This window comes from Strigops habroptila, chromosome 3, assembly GCF_004027225.2.
Source record: "Strigops habroptila isolate Jane chromosome 3, bStrHab1.2.pri, whole genome shotgun sequence".
In the NCBI taxonomy this organism is placed as follows: domain Eukaryota; kingdom Metazoa; phylum Chordata; class Aves; order Psittaciformes; family Psittacidae; genus Strigops; species Strigops habroptila.
In genome coordinates, this window is record NC_044279.2 from 14,839,852 (window position 1) to 14,861,077 (window position 21,226).

A 21,226-nucleotide genomic window follows, 5' to 3' on the forward strand; every position below is an offset into this window, starting at 1 on the left:
CTGACTGTTTCGGATTGTTTCATTCTATCATGCAGCCTCATCTAATTCTTGTCTATATTTTTTTCCTCCAGTATTTTTGGATTTTTTTAAAGAATATATTCCTTCCTGTTAGATTCATACTAGTCCAGTAGCAGTCATGCTGTCAAAATGTTTCTTTCACTTTTCATGTAATGTCTTTGCTTATATTTGAACATAGCAAGTAATAATAAACAAATTCTAAAGATCATAGTATTGCAGCTTGCATAGGATTATCTGCTTTCATCACCACTCGTGTTAGAAGATTTGTCTCCCAAGAATGTGTCTATGCAGCTGTTTCTTCTCTTAAAATGCATGACACTTTGTTCTTAAGCCAGATCAACTTGAAAATTGTTTTAGCAAGCACCTTCACTTGTGTTTAAAATCAGCTAATTCCTAATCTTTACTAGCTTCAATTGGTTGGCATACAATTTTCAAATTATATTACAATGAGGAGACTTACTGAAATCAAGCTAGATTTGTCTAGGAAACCAATAGTTACATTTTAGAAAGCTATTTCATGGCCCAGGTTACTATAACCTAGGGGTTTTTTGGTTATGGCTAGTTTTGGGGTTTGTTGGATTGGGTTTTTTTTGGACAGGTGTCTAATTATAAAGTCCACTTATTAATTCCTGTATATTGCTGTCGTATTTATTTGTTTTTTCCAAGAAGCCACATTGGTCACGTGACACTGCTAGGTAGTTCTTTTCTGAAACCCTTTAGGATAGGTGTAACATTTATGTTCTGTGAGCTCTCAGGTAATTATTTTGGCTTGATTTTCTTAATTTGATAGCAGCTTTTGAAATGTCATCATTTTCTGGACATAAGCTGGCAACGCGCTCTTGCAGCCCGGAAAGCTGCTTCAAAAGGAGCATGGCCAGCAGGTCAAGGGAGGTGATTCCTCCCCTCTACTCTGCTCTAGTGAGGCCCCACCTGGAGTACTGCATCCAGCTCTGGAGTCCTCATACAGGAAAGACATGGACCTGTTGGAGCAGGTCCAGAGGAGTTCACGAAGATGACCAGAGGGCTGGAACACCTCTCCTATGAGGAAAGGCTGATGATAGAGTTGGGCTTGTTGTTGGACACCTTATTTCAGCCTTTCAGTACTTAAAAGGGGCTTATAAGAAAGATGTAGACAGGCTTTGGCAGGGCCCTTTGCAACAGGACAAAGGGTAACAGTTTTAAACTGAAAGAGGGTAGTTCAGACTAGATATAAGGAAGAAATTTTTTACAATGAGGGTGGTGAAGCACTGGAACAGGTTGCCCAGAGAGGTGGTAGATGCCCCATCCCTGGAACATTCAAGGTAAAAGGTGCCCCTGCTCACTGCAGGGGGGTTGGACTAGATGGCCTTTAATGGTCTCTTCCAACCCAAACTCTTCTATGATTGTATGATTCTATGATTTTGTATATTAGGTATCCAGATCCATGTCTAGCTTTCTCATTACATTTTTTTTTCTCTTTAATTTTTATGCCCCAAATTACTTAAACATTTATATGCAGCCTCTCCTGTGTAGTTTCTTTTAGAACACTGCTCACGTCTTTGTCCTAACGCAGGGTAATACCTATGATATGATATGATATGATATGATATTTAACAGCTTATGCTGCTAACACCTGATAGCTGAGATGAACAAAGTGCATCACATGTAGGATAATGCATACTGTTCTAAGCCAAAGATTCAGAAGCTTGAGGTTTTATGAATTAAAAGATTCAGTATATATGAACATTAAAATTCTTGTTCATATAAATATACAGCAGTTTTTCTTCTTACTGGAATGTGAGATTAACAAGAGTGCACTATGAAACCAGTTTTAGCAGAATATAAAATTCAGTATCTCTAGTTAGAATCCTTATGATTACAGCATAATTGACTCCAAGAATTCGAAAGCCCTGAATCTGTCTGCAAGAACAATGAGGTAGGCCAAAACAATACTGGAAAATGCAAGGTAATTTTAAATGCCTCCTCCTTCTGAGCCTTTAGGGTAGGTAGTTCAACATTTCCTTGGCAATTATAAGGGCAAACTATTTTTTTGTGTGTTGTACCGTGTTTCATTTTTCAATGAAACTTGTCATTTTAATGTAATCTCCTGAGTCTTCAGAAGAACATCAAGCACTGGGCAGTGCTTCTAACACTGTGTAGAGGGTACATGGCTTGTGAGGTGCTTGAAGACTTTACCTTTAGGTATCCAAAACAGCTCTGTCCATTAATAGTGCAAGTTAAAGAGTTTTCCTCCATTCCTCAAATCACGAGATGCTTGAGGAAAGCCATTTAAAAACTAACTAAACAGAGGAGGCTTTTAGCTTAAGTCATTGGTTTAGCTTAAAAAGTTTGATTACCCATAACTTTTTTTGCTTTCCAACTTTTGATTTCATTGTGTTTTCTTGTAATCGCAGTTATTGCACAGCTGAGACAAAAACTTGAAAAACTACAGAGCAGCAAACTTCCAGAAAGTTTTAGAGTTCCATATGATCCAGGGCTAAGAGCAGGAGCACTAGTGGTAAGTATATTCTGAGTTTCTGCAAATACATTTAAAAAAAATGTCCTATTTGCAAGAATGTGTCATTTGGTAAAAATTTTTGCTAATACGTCTAAAGGTCTAATTTCACTGTGAATGCAATAACAGTTCATAGACTCGGTAGGTTTTTGTTCCCAAAGCTATTAGCGTTTTTCTAAATGTAATGGCATGCCACTATGCACTAAAAAATGCAAGAACCCATAAAATCCTAATCATTAAATGGCAATTATGGTTTTTCCATTAGGCCAGGATTTAAGCAGGTAACTGACTTTTTTTACATTAAATACCTGTATAAAACTGTTTTATCTGACTTCAGGGGCCTTGGGATATTCAGTTTCTATTCTTCCAGTTATTTTCTCTGTCTTATTCTGATTCATATTTGTTATTCAGGTTTAGGTCCAGACCTTCATCTTACAAACAAAAATGTCTTCTTTAGCTATTTCTGATTTTTCGATATCTCTGTGTTGCTTTTATTGCTTTTATTGGAAAATACATTAAGATTTTGGTAGAAATACATTAAGAAACACTTGGGGTTTTCTGTGTTGCTGCCTCAGGTGTTGTGGTGAGATTGCAGTGGTTAATATTGACTCAGAGTTAAAAACAGGATGAATAAATCCGCAGATGTGTAGTGAAAGGGAATTGGCTCATGCATCTACTGTGCAATGTGAGGTTTGGGTGAAGAGGCACAGTGAATATCCTTGGATTCACTTATTGTGGAACAAGAAGCCTACAAGAAAAGAATCTCTTGATTTTTCTCTTAGCTAATGACAAACCATCCAGGAATTGCCAAATAGTCAGGTACTCGTTTGGGTAACTAATATTAGTTGTCTTGATCTGGCCATGTTCCAGTTAAATAAGCCTGTGCCTTGGTAGACAGGCTACAAGCTAGTCTGTCTACAAGTTGAGTGTTAAACACCTCCCAGTTGGGCAGTCAATTCAAACATTGTTTACTCAGAAATACTGAATTTGTGGCTTCTTAAATATTATTTTCTTGATCGTATTTATCTCCCTTTAGTGTTTTGTGTACAAAAATCACCAACTGCTTGACAAAAAGTGGATTTCAAAAAAGAATAAAAAATCTTTCTGGACTTTCTAGTTTTCCTTCACTTAGGAAGTATTCAGCCTTCCCAGGACCTTTCTAGATGAAGGAAGCAATAGATTTAGAAGGGAAGGTAGCTATGTCCTCTCCCCCCGCAACTATATGAACAAAAATATTTGACATAACAGACTGTATTGGTAAGCTTTTGTTTCATCGTCATTCTAGCAAGCGCTACTTGTCTGTAATCTCCAAACCCTGAAATTTGACTAGTCTAAACCAAATATTAGAGGCAAAATCAGTATTTCTAGTAAATTCAAAGATTTAACGACTTTTTCCCTTTTTAAAAATAAGGATGGTAAAAACTGTTTTGTTTTAAACTACAAGCTCAGACCCTCAATCTGCGAAACATGAACATTCCAAAATACTCTTCTTTGATGTCATCAATTCATTTTGAGAGCCGATCTCAGCTCTCAAACACTAATGTGCAATTGCTTTTATTATTTTAGATGGCTTTATTGTACATGGTAATGTTCAACAATGAACCAGGAATTCCAGAATAGAAAGTATTACATATTGCAGTTGTATTAGACATAATTAGCTGAGAAAACATTTGAAATACTGCAATTTCAGTAGTTTCAGTGCTGAATTTCTCAAGATTAAAAATGTAATAAAGCAGGGAATTTATTTTCTGATTTTGTGAATGATTATGTTAAATGAGTTTCACAAATGCCATTTTCCCCATGAATTTGAATGATTTATTAAGGGAATTGAATCAGGCAATCTGAAATAACTGATGTTGCTGAGAGTCACAAGGGTGGATGATGTGATAAATTGCATCAGACAATGATTATGTCCCAGTTTTGCAAAGCCTCTATCAGAGTGCTGTTGTGAGAGTCCATATTTGCCAGTTTTGTCAGAATCTTTTATTCCTGGTTTAAAATTTGGAGGGAGGGGGTGTTGGTTTTTGTTTGTTTGTGGGGGTTTTGTCTGATTAGGTTTATAGGTTTATTAGATTAGGTTTATAATCTAAATCCAGTTCTGAGAGTCAAGGCATTCTTTCTTCTTCATCATGGACAGTGCTAAAATCTGTGCAGGTTCAGCGAGGCCTTACACGACAATTGAATAATGCTCCTTACGTGTGCTTTCAGCATGTTTCTTGTGGTATAATTGACTGGAAGTTGGTAAAGTACTCTACAGCTGGTGTGTAAAAAGGTTAGTTGTGTTGCTGTTAGAGTAAAATGGCTAACAAGCAATGAATGTGTCTTTCACAGATAGAAAAATGTAAAGTAATGGCATCTAAGAAGAAGCCCCTCTGGCTTGAATTTAAATGTGCAGATCCAACAGCTCTATCAAATGAAACCATAGGCATAATCTTTAAACATGGAGATGACCTCCGTCAGGACATGCTGATTTTACAGGTATAGTAACTGAAATGTATAAAATTAATAATGTGAACATTTTAAAATATTTTAAAATTGGTTTACTTTATAGAAGTGTGTATACCTTATTTTTACTCTCGATATGAAATACAAGGTTGTCTTTTGTTTTTTAAACTGTATGGCAAGGGTGTCAAAATTGGATCTTCTCTCTCGTACTACAGTTTTTTATGTTACTGTGCTGTGGGTTAAACCCAGAATGGGGAAAGAGAAAAGGAAGAGTAAAAGCAAGAAAATTTGTGGGTTGAGATAAAAATTGATTAATAAGCAAAGGAGAAGTGGAAGAAGATAGAAAGAAAACAAAACAAATGATGCAAAAGCAGTCACTCACCACAACCTGTGGGTAGACCAATACCCAGACAGTTCCTGTTCAAAAGAATGTTAACCTACCTAACCCCCTTCCTGTCTGTTTTATTGCTGAGCGTGACATTATTCAGCATGGAATATTTCTTTGGTTAGTTCAGGTCATCTGCCTGGTTGTGTCCCCTCCCAAACTCCTGTGCACCCCCGATCTCTTCACAATGGGTCAGAGTGAAAAACAGAGACAGCCTTGACATGCTGCAAACACTGTTCAGCAGTAGCTAGAACACCACTATGTTACTAGCATTGCTTTTGGTCACCAACCTAAGCCACAGCACCATATGAGCTGCTTTGAAGAAAATTAACCTCATCCCAGCCAAACCCAGTACATGCTGTTACCCTGTTTTCTCCTGCCATGTGCCACACACACTTCACATTTTGGTGTTCTAGAGAAGGAGTCTTACTTAGTGCAATTTTTCTGATGAAGTATTTTTATCATTTATTTATGCAACAGGTGAAGTTACAAATGAAAAGGAAATTAGTAAGTAGCATTGCTCTAGTAATATTGGTAGGTAGCATTGCTCTAGTAATATCTCAGTGATTGTTCTGACAAACTAGTTTGTTAGCACTTTTGGGGATATTTATGGGAAAAATATTACTTGCTAAGGTATTCAATCTCATCTCATGTAGAAATCACACAATTTATTTATTAATACTTTATAAAACAGTAGAGATTGCCTGGACGCAGGACAGATGAGGAAATAGAAACCCTAGTTCTGTAGCTGATAATCTTGAATGGCGGCACACTTTTTGTATTGATCTCTTTATCTGTAAAACAGACAAGTTTAGACCCATCTCAGCAGTCTGGGAAGTGTTATTCGTGTAACAAGTAATGTCCAAACAATTTGAAATAACTTGGCGTATACTTTTGTTTTTACTAGATTCTTCGAATTATGGAATCCATTTGGGAAGCAGAATCCTTGGACCTCTGTTTATTACCATATGGTTGTATTTCTACAGGGAACAAAATAGGTATGTGATCATACTTACTGTGATTAGAACTTCAAAATACAATAGTTACAGAAGTTGTGTATAGGAGAACTATTCTAGTATACACTGTGGTCCTGAGATGAATAGCACTTTTTAGCACTGAACAGATAATGCACTTCCTGTGAGCAGTCCTCAGTTGTGTCTTAGCAATGGTTTCTGTACTTCTGATGGGTATCCTTCAACTTCTGCCCTAGCTTAATTGACTCTGATTCCTGTGCAAGTTCAACTGTTTGGGTCCTGCTGCAAATTTCTCTTTAATAACAATATTTGGTATGAAAAAGCAGCAAAAGCAAGCAGCAAAAGCGAGCGACTTATTCAAGATGTGTTTGACAAAAATAAAATAGAGACAAGAGTTAAAGTAACAAAGCATTTATGTCCTTTCCCTGACCTAAAACTTCATAGCCTATATGACATAGAAGCAACGGCGTTACTCAACAGGATGCTCAGGCAATATTTCTCAGTGGGCATTAGTCCCTGCAGCACAGATGAACTATTTTCCAGAATTCAAGTTGCTTACAAAGGTTCTGGAGAGCCACACACCAGTGTGATGGTGTGTAGATGGACTGAGTTGCGTGGCAAGTTTTTGGCAGCAGGGGGGCTGCAAGGGTGAGAAGCTGCTAGAAGGTTCCTGCATGTCCCATAGAGCCAACGCCAGATGGCTCCAAGATGGACCTGCCGCCGGCCAAGGCTGAGCCCATCAGTGACGGTGGTAGCACTTCTGGCATCATGTATTTATGAAGGTGAGAAAGTTACTGTCCAGGAGCAATTGCAGCCATAGAGAGGAGTGGGAATATGTGTGAGCAACAAGTTGTTCTCTGCAGACAGCAAGGTCAGTGAAGATGGAGGGGGAGGCGGTGCTCCAGGTGCCGTGGAAGGGACCCACACTGGAGCAGTTCATAAAGAACTGCAGCCCATGGGAAGGACTTCCATTGGAGAAGCTCATGGAGGACTGCCTCCTGTGGGAGGGACCCCATGGTGGATCAGGGGGAAGAGTGTGAGGAGTCCTTCCCCTAAAGAGGAAGGAGCAGCAGAGACAATGTGTGATGAACTGAGCACAACCCCCATTCCTTGTCCCCCTGCACTGCTAGGGGGCCAGAAGTTAGAGAATTCAGGAGTAAAGCAAGGAAGAAAGGAGGGCTGGGGTGAAGGTGTTTTTTAAGATAGTTTTTATTTTTCATTATCCTACCGTGATTTGATTGGTAATAAATGAAAGTAATTACTCCTAGTCAAGTCTGTTTTGCCTGTGACGGTAACTGGTGAGTGATCTCTCCCTGCCCTTATCTCAACCCACAAGCCTTTTGCTATATTTCCTCTCCCCCTGTCCAGCTGAAGAGGGCAGTGATAGAGCAGCTATGGTGGGCACCAGCCATGGTCAACCCACCACAATAGAGCACTTGGAAATGGACCAAAAGAGTCCATTTCCATCCAGAAATGGCAAACTGATATATAATATATACATCCTCATGGCTCCAAACTGACTCTTTATGAGTGGATTTGCGTATATTATGTATCTGAGCACATCCACACTGCAGTTTCCTAGTATCCAGATAATACAGAATTGCCTGTAGAGGCAGTTTTGCTGAGCAGTTCTTGAATGATTAGATGGAGGAAAGCCTCCTCTGTGTAGAAAAATTGGCCATGGCCAAATGAAGATATTGTGCTGGAAAAAAATGCTTTTGGCTGGTATAAACAGTGCGTCAGTGAGATTGATTAGCAAGTACAGCTCTGCCATTTACTTAAAGCTTAAACATGTGTAAAAATTAGCAAGTTTGTTAATTACTGTCATCGGTGTAGCTGGCAGTATGATAGTAACTGCATGGATTGATAAAATAATGATAATATAAGTATTGCAATGTGTCTCCTATGATCTCCAGCTTTCTAGTTCTTTTCTTTTTCAGAAATACATTTAGCTTTATGGATCAAACAAGAATGAACTGAGTCCTGGTAGAATTAAGACCTCTTTTTAGTATATGTCTGTAATGTACTTCCTCTCTAAAATCCATCGCCATGTAAAATTTTTATTATCCTTTCATTTGACTTCAAAATACCTCAGCACTGAAGAGAACCCAAACTCACTGGTAAAATACTTGGTAGTGTGACACAAAAGAGTTTCTCCTACTATAAGTCTTCTAAAATTAAATAAATTGCATTGATAGCATTCTAACAATACAGGAAATTGAACAGTATATGTCAAAGTACTAACTGTAAATATAAGGAGGGTTGGGTTTCTTCCTCCCCTTTAAGTATGTTATAACAAACCTAATTTTTTAGAGAGATTTTTTGGATTTAATTCAATTTTGTTTACAATCACCTAAGGGCAATGTAATGTATTGAAAAAATGGTGGAAGGTGGAGAAATCCTGCTGGTGATCATAGCATCTCTATATTCAAGTTACAGACTTCATTATTCTTTCACGAATTTGTAATTGACTCCTCATTCTTTTATCTCAAGGAAATAATGGTTTATTTCCTTGGAAATGGACACTGATGTAGAGCTTATGCTTGTTTGGAAGCAAACCAAAGAGTAGTGGCTTGAAAATGTTCTTTCACAGTATTCATATGCAGTCTTCTTCGAAGCTTCTTCTTCCCTCCCTCTTAGTATTTCCATGGAACCTTGGGAAGTTTCTGTGTATCAGCACAAGGACAGTCCCATATTCTGTACTGAGCTCAGGGAACCACCCAGGAGTCTCCAACCTGGGGCTGGCATCCCCTCCTCTGTAGGGCTTCGCTTCCTCAGTCTGTTGAAGGCATCTGCATTCAATGCAGTTTGCAGTTTTGGAAACATCCGTCCTTTCCTCAGCTGCTGCCAAACAGACCTCTGCAGGAGGAGCTTTTTCTTCTATGTATCACTGGGAAAAGGCCATACCCTTTTCTCTCTCCCTTTGACATGGCCATATGTTCCTGGCTCTGTGAAGCCATTATCACTACTTACTATGCTGCATCACTGCCAAATGTAAGAAGTTCAAGCTGGCACTTAATATAAGAGTCACCTGCTTTAGTACTGCAGATCCCCAGAAACACATAGCACAGTGCATTTACTGCTGCACTTCCTCCCAGCTGAATACAGCCTGGCTGAGATCCCAGTTACTGAATTCTTCCCTAGGACTAACCATACCTACAGAGAGGCATGTCCGTACTTAGAAGGATTTGCCAGTAGATCTATACTATTCCAGCAGATAACTCTTTTACCATGGTATCTTCAAAATACTTACTTGGGCAGAACAAGCTGCACAACATTCTGTGTAGATTTTATACCACTCTTACGACAGTGCAGCAGAGAATGATCAGTAAAGGGTTTTCATTAGCAACTGCTTTAAAATCTGAGGACTTTTCACACTGCTAATCAGCATAGCTAAGCTGGGAGAAGTTTTAAATGCAAGAGGAAGCAGAAGATGGCTCCTGCAACAGCTCCACTCCCATGGAATCAAGGAGCTGTTGGCCGGTAGAGGGAGATTTGTGAGCACAGGCAGGGGAAGCCTTTTGAACAGCTGGAATGGGATCTGGAGCTCACTCCCAGGAGGAAAACAGCAGCTTAACAAGCACAGACTGAAATAAATGCAGAGCTTTTAAATTTATTCTTGTTGGTGTCGGGTTTTGGAGGTCGTATTTCCACAATAGTTTTATTACAATCAAATCCAGGCCACTGTCAAGACAGAAGAAATACCTCCAGAGGGTATTTAGCCATGGATTGAGCCATGTGTGGAAGGCAGGGGCAGGAAGAAACTACTGTGTTGTTACTCTGCTACTGAAAACTTTGCACATAATTCAGGAATTACAAAAGGATAGGACTGTGACTTACACAGAAATAAATCCGTTTCAGAGAGAGTAAACCAGAAACCGAATCAGAAACTGCTTTGAATCACTTTGGGAAGAAAGGGATTTGTTTGCTTGCCTATCTTTGAGCTTGAGCTTCTTTTACCTAGAAGACAATGTTGAACATGAATCAGAGGAAGAAAATATAATATTTCCAGTTACCAAATGAGTTCAACTAAAATCTGACATTCCTCCCTACAGGTATGCCTGGTGTGAGGGCAGACTGCGTTTGCTAGTCTTGGCTACAGTGCAGAGTTGTGTCGCAGTCTCTGTTTCTGCTTTTCTCTCTAGCTCCCCCTTCATTGCGTGCCATGTTAGTATGAACAGTACAAGTCCTTGTTTCTGCACCATACTACTGTGATGTACTGGTTTGCTTTTGTGAGGATCTGTTCAGTTTAGGGACCAACCCCTGGGGCCCAACAGCCAGAGCTTTCCACCAGCAATCCCACTACTGAACCTCACTGTGTATTGGTATTTCTGAACCTTTCTGTGCATATGCACACTTATTGAAGTTTAAATTGGATTTACTGCAGGAAGGCCAGTTTCGTTCCTCTGCCACAGCTCTGACAGCATTTGCATCTCTTGGCTGCTGCAGCGCAGCAGCTTCTCTCCAGCTCCTCAAACTTGTGAAGTTGGAGAGAAGCAGGTGGGAATGTGAATGGTACCAGGGTTTCTCCAAGGGATCAGGAAAGGAGATAGTTCCTCTCCTTGGGAAAATCCTTATGCAGAGGGTCCCCACTCATCATGTGATTCTTTCCATTTCAAAAGGTTTTGTGTTCTCATGAAGGAGTTCAGGATGCCAGGCTAGATACAAGCTCTGACTGGTTTCATCTGGAAATGAACAAGAACCACTGTTGCTTGTAAAATAAATTTCTGCTCACAACCTATGAAGTTCTGCAGTTGGTTTTAAAAATGCAGTTTAAAATTTAATTTAATACACTTTGGTATAAATTTAATAACTTCTAACTTCGTCCTTGTTTTCTCTAGGAATGATTGAAATTGTGAAAGACGCTACAACAATTGCCAAAATTCAACAGAGTACAGTTGGCAACACTGGTGCATTTAAGGATGAAATACTAAACCAGTGGCTCAAGGAAAGATGCATGATTGAAGAGAAGGTGAGTTCTCTGAATTTTCAAGTAGGATTTTCAAATGCACCATACTAATTTAGGAGCACAGAGCCCATACAGTTGTGTTTGTGTTACTTGACATGAGTTTGAAAAATCCATTCATTTTCCCTGTACCGAGCCACGGGTGTCTGTGAAAGAGCCTTTAGCATCCAGCTGGCAGCTGAGCTCCTGCGAAACAAGATGCTTTAGAAATGACTTCTTTGTCAGTGGTATTTAGAAGTGATACATGAGGTGCAGATTGAAAGGACATCCAAGAATGCTGGAAGGCAGTGTGGTTTTAGAGGATTTAAATACAGGTTTGAGTACTCACAACTCCTTTGCTCTGGTAGGTCCACTGACCTACTAGAGCTTTCTGCCAGCTTATTTTCTCAGAAAGCATGGGCAACTATATGCTTATTTTATTTGTGCTAAGGGATAGAGCCTGATCACACAGTACAGCGAGTGCCATGCAGGGCTGTGATCTTAATCTCTGCTGTGCAGCGAGGTGTTTTATAAGACAGTTGATAGGTACGTGTTGAAAGAAAGGCATATGACTTTGAGAATGACTGAATTTAGTTTCTAGCATTGAAGCATTTAACATCTCTAAGATTTATGTTTAGTTTCAGGCAGCTGTGGAAAGATTTGTTTATTCTTGTGCTGGATACTGTGTGGCAACCTTTGTACTTGGAATAGGAGACAGGCACAATGACAACATTATGATTACAGAAACAGGTGAGTTATTTTTTGAGAATGCCATGGAAGAAAAGGGGACTGTTTATACTTCACTTGATTTATCTTTAATTTTAATAAATAATGCATTTAACAATGAATGAAGAGACACAATCCGGTTCTGTCAGCATTGCTTGCAAGTTCAGGTCCTCCTTTGACATTGAAATGTATCATCACCAGTTCTGGCCTTCATGTAGGCTCTAGATACTTATCATTAATAACACCATTCTTCTCCAAGGGTGAGTTTGTTACAAACTAAGTCCCAAGGAATGTAAAACTAATTTTTTTTTTTAGCATCTAGATCTAAGACCTAAAAGCCAAAAAAATCTAAAAAGTAGACAGCTGTTCACCTGTCTGAAGTGTTGGTGTGGTTCTGATGGTGGTCAGTAGAACTGTATCTGTGTCAGAATTCAGATGCTACTGGACTATTTTCACTTCGAGGAACATAATTGCTTTATATACCTTTGTAAAAAACCCTAGAAAATAAGTGTATGTGGACTGTATTGGTTTTGCTACTGAAGTCTGTGGGGCTGTTGCAATCCTCCTGAAAGAACCACAGCTTTTTCATATTGCAACCTTGGAGAATTCTTTTGGTAGCTGCACATTTTCATCCTGAATTTTACAGAATAGATCCCTGAACAAGCCATACATATGCAGGAGTTTTCTTCCAGTTTCATGAACCACTTGTTTCATAATTAGTCTTTACATAATGCTAAGAGACAGAAAATACTTTTGGGCTTAGTTAGAAGGCTGTATATTTAATATTAAACATATTATAGTTAAAGTTTTACCAGTTGAAGGTTAGAGAGAAGTACTACCCTGAAGGCAGAAATGAGCTAATTGAAGACTACAGTAAAAAAGTTCCTCAGAAGTCCATGAGGAAAAGAAGACAAAGAAATGCTTCCTTATCAACATTATATGTAATATAATAAATATAATACAACAGTGCTGCGTGCAGTTCTGGTGTCCTCAACATAAAAAGGACATGGAGCTGTTGGAGCGAGTCCAGAGGAGGGCCACAAGGATGACAAGAGAGCTGGAGCACCTCCCGTATGAAGACAGGCTGAGAGAGTTGGGGCTGTTCAGCCTGGAGAAGGGAAGGCTGCGTGGAGACCTCATAGCAGCCTTCCAGTATCTGAAGGGGGTCTATAAGGATGCTGGGGAGGGACTCTTCCTTAGGGACTGTAGTGGTATGACAAGGGGTAATGGGTTCAAACTTAAACAGGGGAAGTTTAGATTAGATATAAGGAAGAAGTTCTTTACAGTGAGGGTGGTGAAGCACTGGAATGGGTTGCCCAGGGAGGTTGTGGATGCTCCATCCCTGGCAGTGTTCAAGGCCAGGCTGGACAGAGCCTTGGGCCACATGGTTTAGGGCAAGGTGTCCCTGCCCATGGCAGGGGGGTTGGAACTAGATGATCTTAAGGTCCTTTCCAACCCTTACTATTCTATGATTCTATGATTCTATAATGACATTATATGACATAACATAACATGAAGTGACGTAACATCATGACATGACAATGTTAGAGCCTATTGGCAGAAAATGAAGGGCAGGTCATTAGAAATGGAGAGAGAGAAAGAATGGTTATTCTGTTGTGGTCAGGATCAGGTTTGCCTTAGTCTTTAACGGGAGCTGTCTTGAAAGATAAAAGCTATAAGAATGTCAGTCTGAGAGGCCTGCAGAGAGTAGATTTGGTAGGTTGACAGGACTCTGAAACTGGCTGAAGTGTTCTTGGCAGTTTATTGTATTTGAGCCTAACTGTGACTTCTCTTTACGAAGGTAACCTTTTCCATATTGATTTTGGCCATATTCTTGGGAATTACAAAAGCTTCCTTGGAATTAATAAGGAAAGAGTTCCCTTTGTGCTGACTCCAGATTTTCTGTTTGTCATGGGGACTTCTGGAAAGAAGACAAGTCTCCATTTCCATAAATTTCAGGTAAATAGTGAATGTCTAGCTGCAAATCATTTATGCAATGTTTTTTTTACCCTCTGAAATGAATATTAATGCCTTAGTTTTCAAAGGTATTTCCTGGGTATTACGTTGATAAAATTTACCGAATCATAATAAAATTCTGGGATATTTTATCAACAAAGAAGAGCAAAAATTATCTGCAGGATTATGGGTACTAGAATTCAAACATCCACAAAGCCACACTGGAAAGCTTCAGTTAGCAGTAGACCAGATAGGCAGTCCTTTCTTTGTTTCTTGTCTTGATTGTCTTTGTAGAAGGCTTCAGTATTTGTGCAATTAGAGACTCATAGCACTGAGCAGAGGCTGCTGTGCAGTACGAGCAATGCGAGGTGTTCCTCAGCTGGCTTTGCTGGTGTTATTCCCTCCTGATTCTGCCCTTGCATTCTGGAGCAAAACACTACTGCATCTGAACAGAAATCTGCAGTGACCCTAAGCTGTGTCAGATTCTGGTTCTGTGAAGTGAATGGACTTAACACTCCGAAAGAAAATAACGGTGTTAAAAATCTATTCTGTTGCAGCTTCTATTTGCCATTGAGCCCCTCAAAAAAAAGTTGTGATTTTTCAAGCTTGTGTAGGACCTGAGGAAAGCAAAATGCTGTTTAGTGTGTTTAATGAAATGGCTGAGAGTGGCTGAGCAGAAGAAAATGGATGTCTGGGGTGTTAATCCTGTGCTCATCTTTAAGCACTTTAAATAAGTGCCTGATTTAGAAAGCAGGTTCCCTATAATATCAAATTAAAAAGTCTCCTTCAGAGTGTGAGTCAAAGCGAAAGCCAAACTTAGGTGTTCTGGATTCCCTGTCGATAAACCAATCTCTCTCTCCCGGTGAGGAGTCCGGTTTTCTAACCTGAGTACCTAAAAAAGGTTCTTATAGCTGGATAGTGAATATGCCCCTTTGAACATATACACGACTGTACAGCAAATAACGATGCGATTGTCATCCTTGAGCCCAGACTTCTGAAAATAACTAAAGATTGAGGTGTGACTTTTGAGTCTTCGTTTTGCACAAGGACTGGCTTTATCACAGTGCAGGTGTTTTGAAGGGGCTTGTAGCTCAAAAGATTTAAGAGCAGGGTGGGTTTTGCTGTGGGAATACTGAGCCCAGGCTCTCAGAAAAGCTTGTGAGCTGTGCTGCAAGCAGGAAAGATGCTGTTGCCACAGCTGTAAGCCATGTGCAAGCGTGGGGCTGAAACGCCACGCTGGGGTAGGTCGTTTCATAGAGGACCTCTGTTCTGGAAGCAGGAAATAGTTTAAAATGTGAAGTGTGCTAATGGAGAATTGGAAGACTATCAACCTGTTAGTGTCTGCAGTGAGGTAAAGTTGTGTTCATATATATGGATCTTCCAGCTTTCTAGAGAACATCTGACCTTTACTTCAGCAACCCAAACACCAAAAGCAATAGAAGGGGATTTTGGTCTTAGTCTCTCTTCAATAAGCCATACCTTCATCATACAGTCCTGGGTTTGACCAAATACACATTCTGTTATTCTGGTACAAATTTCTAAATACTGCTACCATCCCACCAGTGCAGATGGTCTAGGAATGCTGTGATAGTGCCAATGTCGTATCTGCTACTGCCATTAACCAGATGAAAGGAGATTAAAATAGTAATAAAGAGCAAGATCTGCATCTCATATTTTTCTGTAAAAAAATATATGCTTTAATTATATGGTCAGAGTACAAAAGTAAACAAAATTATAGCTTCACTTTTCAACTGGCTGGTTTCATCATGTTTCCTAATACTGCGGGATTCATTCACTGTGTCTGCTGGTTCTTTCATGTATTAATGGGAAAGTCTCGCATTTATCCTTCATTAATTTTTAAGACTATCTCTCATTGATTTGTACTTCAACTGCACTAAAATAAGTTGTACTTTAAAGGAATGGTTTGGTTTTTTACAGGATTTGGTGGTTTTAATAATTTAAAATATCTACTCTTAAAAATTTTATTTCTCTGTCACCTATTGGATACAGTCCATATAGATGTGCTAGCCATAGCTCATACTGCAGGTGTCAGAGCAAGTTAATTAAACAAATAAACTTGTCCAGAGTATAGTTATTAGTGAACTTCTAAAGCTCTCAGTGGCTTGGCAACTTTTCTGGAACTAGCAATAAAGCTCATTCCCATTAGCTCTTGATCCAAATGTTGCTTCCCTTTTTGTTTGCATTCGTTGTGATGGTTTAATGAAAACTAGAGGCCCAAGGTTATTAATGACATTGCAGAAATGTTTAGTAGAAAGCAGTATTTGATGGTCTTTCATCCTAATTGCAAAGATGTACTTAAGCATGACTTGATCTGAGAAGACAAGTATTTTTCTGTTCCATCTATGAATTTTCCAGTTGCCTTAGTACTGTCCAGATTTCTCTTGCTGTAAGTGTCATACATGGTGGTATTTCCTTTCCAGCCTTTGGTTGAAACCAATGCGGCTCTCTTAAATCCTTTGTGCATGCAGCTTTCCACTTTTTACTTGTAGAAAGATCTTCATGGTCTTTTGAGCTTTGTCCACCTACTTATTATTAGTTTGCCTAAAATTGTCTTTGATAATTTTTGCATTAGATTTTGAATGCATTTTTTATTCATTATATTCAATTTGTCTGATTCATTATTTTTTCATTACTCTGCTGACTTGATACAGAGATCTTTATTTTCAGTACTAATAAAATTCCTCTATACTTTTTGTTTACAAAATCTGATGTATTTGATTGTCAGATAAAGGTGACAGAAAGCAGAAGGGTGTCCAATTCATCGTTAAAAAACACTTTTTGTATGCTGTACAGGGAAGAGATGCCCTGTATAACAGAACTTGGACACTTTATATTATGAAAATGCCCGACCTTTAGGATACCTATACTTAGGACAGCTTCAAGCTCTCAAAATAATTGTTCTTTATTGTCTGTTAGACAACAGGATTTTGGTTTCTCCTCAGCTCCTGTCATTTTGTCTATGGCTTTAGATTAGTTAGCAGCTTTCTTCTTAATCCCATGGTAAACATCTTGACACATACATATGTGTTATTTTTGGTTCTCTTTGCCTCTCTTGGAAGTGTAAAAATCAGTTTCCTTGGAAGATGTTAATTCAAAACTCCATTCAGCTCCTGTCTGAATAAATAACTGTAACAGGCAGATACATAATTTTTTTCGTCTTTTGAATGCCTGTAAGGGACTGCCTTTGCAATGCAGCGATGCCAGGTTCTTGACTGCATAATTGTTTTCTGTCTCAGACACCTGCAGTAGTGAGATGCATCATCCATACCGAAATGTAAAACCTTCTTTGATATAACTATAAAGAGCTTTCATCTCTTTCATGGGGAACAAAACACACACTAACTCTTGTGACAAGATTTCCCTGTTTGAAGTTGATAATACATAGGCAGAATTTATTTTTTCTTTTTTATTTTTTCCCCTGGTGGCATAGAGAGAAACTAATCCCTGTGATAAGATGATGGTGTTTTCTGTTGTGAATTATGCTTTGTCCATTGCGATTTATCTTCTGCTTTGCTAGAGCTAAACTAACATTAAAGTTCATAAGTATGATCTTATTTCAGGACAGAATTTATTTGGAAAAGTGAAAGATTTAAGGGCCCAGGCAACAGGAAAAAGAAACCCTACAGACAGATCTTTGACATAGCATTTTCCTTCCTTATTAGCTTCCTAACCTCTCTGGTTGGTTGTCCTGGTGTTACTGATGCGAACAGTGGTAAATGTTAAGGTTATTTGTGCACTTCTTACTGTTTCTAAGGAAGAAAAGATCCCATATACCTTGTCAAAAATTAAACAGTGCTCTAGAGAGCTGATGAGATTTGCTGGAACTTCATATGAAAATATTTGAGTTTCTTAAGAATTCTTTAATAAATTCATATACATTTGTGGAAAGGTTAAATTGAATATTTAATTGGGTAAGAAATACCATGCTTCAGCTTTGATTTTGACCTTTTCGGAAATATTTTTCATCTTTTTACATTACTGCATTGCAGGCCCAATTTACCTTTCTAATATATGATTGATTTCTTCATTGCATTGTCTTCCTTAAGATGTTATTTCTAAAACTAAATGAGTAATCAATTTAATATAAGAAATAATAATTTCATTTTATGTATTAGTCACTTAGTATTAAATTTCTTTCAAAAAGCATAGCTCATTTTTCCACACTGCAGAAATTTCGTTCTTCTAAAGGTTATGTTGTTAAGCACATATTACTTATATATGAAAGTGGAAAAGCTGTGAAAAATAAATTTCTGGAATCCAGCATGACAGTATGGAAACATGGAAGTCCTACAGCAAGATGGTGTGCCTGAAAACTAGAGCCGTCAGCTCGAAAAATGTCTCAGAACACCAAGCCTGAGAAATCTTCTCCATTAAATAAGCCATCATCTCTATAAAGTTAATAGATATATGTATAAAATGAAGAACAGTCCCCTGGAGGTGCTGCTTTATTCAGTATCACTTGCCAGCCATGGTCTTTAAATGGGAACATACTAATTGGAAAGGAAGACAGTGAATTATCTCTGTCTCTTTTAGTGGCCACAGAAAAAGATTAGGAAAATTAATTTGAAATTTTGGTGAAGGTAAGGTTTTATGCTTCAGTAATTAATATAGTATTATTAAAAAGAGCTTTAGTTTGTACTCCAAAACAATACTTGTTTCCCCACGGTGTGGTGATGAACGAAGTAATACCGAGTAACAGATGCAAAAGCTGACTTCGTGTTTCTGCTCAGGTGAACAGCGCTGTTGGGTCTCCTCTCTCTGATGTACTCGAGTGATTGAATAGTGTTGGTGAATGAGAGTCCTGTGAAATTCCTACGCCACCCTTCTCAGTCACCTCATCAGTTAACAAAAAATTCCTCTCTCTTGTAGGACGTATGTGTAAAGGCTTATTTAGCTCTTCGACACCACACAAACCTGCTGATCATCCTGTTCTCCATGATGCTAATGACTGGAATGCCCCAGTTAACCAGTAAAGAGGATATTGAATATATCCGGGATGCACTGACAGTAGGAAAAAGCGAAGAAGATGCCAAAAAGCATTTTCTTGATCAGATAGAGGTTTGCAGAGATAAGGGCTGGACTGTGCAATTTAACTGGTTTTTACATCTTGTGCTTGGAATCAAACAAGGAGTAGAAAAGCATTCTGCTTAACGTTTTATGTAAATTAAGTGTGGGTGTGAATAGGAGGTTAGTGAAGCTACGTGTTATTTATGAATTCAGAATAAATGAGCAGTCAAAATTGCCTTTACTTTGCTGGCAGCTTAAATGGATCTTCTAAAAAGGCAAGAACTTTTGCTCTGCCCCTCCAGAAGATCTTCCTGCAGTTAAGATTTTCTTTGTTTTTTAATGTCCAATGACACTTCATGTTGCTGGATTCTTTTCCCTAGATGCTTTGCTGATGTGGCCTGCATTTTTCTTGTTTTCTTTAGCAAAAATTTCAAGTAAATATGAAGGAGGAGCTTGAGTAAGATGGTAACCTGCAAATTCAAATAGAAATCCCCAATGATGCTAATTGTTCAGGAGAGTCAAGCCCTTCAAAAGCAGAAGAATTTATTTCATATCTATAGCTCTATTGAAATCCCTGTAGGCAATTCACTTCTTTCTCAGGATGGCTTACACTCAAGTGTTCTTCACCCACACCCTTCTCTTCTGTCCCTTCCTTAACACTTTGTCCTTTTTGGATTTTTAATGTATTGTCAGTAGAAACAGCTTTGGCTCTACCACTAGAGAAAATAACCTTACTCTTATTGTAGTGTCCTGACATAGACAACTGAGCTTGACTGTCCTGCCAGGAGAACTTCAGAGTTACCTGGAAATTTCTCAGGTTTGAACCTGGAATTTTGAAGGTTTCATTTTGAAAGTTTTTTTACCGTATTTTTTGATGAGGAATATCCATATTATATTACAGATTCTATTCTTACTGTAAAGTTACTAAAATTCCACCTGTGTAGTAAAAGCTTTGTAGAAAACACATTGGTACTTCCTTATTCCTGAGAAAACTCCTTATGTAAGAGTAATTGACATTTTACCAAATATTTGAGAAACCCAAAGTTATTTATTCTTTGGTGATATATTTTCAGGATATACCTAGAAGGAATTAAATGTAATCTTTGAAATTGTGTATATTTTGCTATTTATTTTTAAATTCCTTAAGAGACTCTACTACTGAAAAAGCTATTTATGAAAGAAAAAAAAATGCTTATCTTTAATTTCAATATTTAAACTGAAAAGAGGAAAAATGGGCAGTGTTAAGCAAAATTTTAACTTCTCTACTGTAGGATGCCTGCAAATCATCAAGTCTGCCTGTGGTAGGACAGGAAAAAAACATACAGCATGAATTAGTCTTTGACTTGAATTATTATTGTATACTTCCTGCTAATTGATTTTTACCAAAGAGAGAAGATGGCTTACAATATTGCTTTTTTGCACTTGTGCCTGTGTAATTTCCTCTTTCATTGTAGTGTTACATGGGTTGTACATTACATATAAATGATTAACTGAATTTTTTACTTCTGTTATCATTTGCTTTGATCATGTTGCAGAACTGTTCAGATTTTAACTACTGCTACCACTGTTACTACTGACTCTATTCTTGAAGGAGTTTTAATAAACGTACTGTAATTGGTGTCTCAGTTATGAGATGCAGCCAATCTATTCTTGAAATGTAGATGTTTGGTCGGTTACTGTGCACAACTATTTTTGATGTATGTGGCAGGCTCTAGCTAAGGAAATCTAAAAAGTTAAAATGTAGAATATGCTGTTGTTCTGTTACATTATTATTCTGTGCGAGATAGGCTCAAGACCATACTAAGATATAAACTGAATATTGTCTGTAAAATTATATTTTTAGATGTGTATTTTATAGATCTGAAATAAATTGACATGTTCTATTCATTTGATTATCATTCATGAATAGGCAGCTTAGCACAAAATACATGCAAATATTTTTTATTCAGTTACTTGGTAAGCTCAGTAAGAAATCATATTTGAAGTCCCACTGAGAGAAATTGGTTTAGTTCCATAGTAATAACTCCATATGATGTCAGATATCTCAATTTTAATAGTCTAGAATGTTAGAATTGCAATTATTATAATTGTAAAATGTGAATAGAATATTACCACTTTCTAAGAGCAATTTATTCATTCTTGGTTTGTTCTATAAAGAAAAATCTGAAGATTTTAGGAAGTTTCTAGTTTTTAAAAGTAGATCTACTGCGAAATTTAACTCCAGCAAGGGGAAATAAATGCTAACCACAGCTTCA

The 21,226-nt window shown here is 38.1% G+C and overlaps 1 protein-coding gene across 2 annotated transcripts in view; it reads left to right on the forward strand.

Moving 5' to 3' along the window:
* Positions 1-20,858, forward strand: part of PIK3CG (phosphatidylinositol-4,5-bisphosphate 3-kinase catalytic subunit gamma) — a 35,164-nt gene extending 14,306 nt beyond the window's left edge. For both annotated transcript variants that reach the window (XM_030480283.1, XM_030480284.2), the window contains exons 5-11: positions 2,412-2,515; positions 4,844-4,990; positions 6,250-6,340; positions 11,158-11,288; positions 11,900-12,011; positions 13,789-13,946; positions 18,834-20,858. In XM_030480283.1, the coding sequence (XP_030336143.1) occupies positions 2,412-2,515; positions 4,844-4,990; positions 6,250-6,340; positions 11,158-11,288; positions 11,900-12,011; positions 13,789-13,946; positions 18,834-19,115 (1,025 nt within the window). In that variant the 3' untranslated portion in view covers positions 19,116-20,858. The remainder of the gene's footprint in view (positions 1-2,411; positions 2,516-4,843; positions 4,991-6,249; positions 6,341-11,157; positions 11,289-11,899; positions 12,012-13,788; positions 13,947-18,833) is intronic.
* Positions 20,859-21,226: the final 368 nt, after the last annotated feature.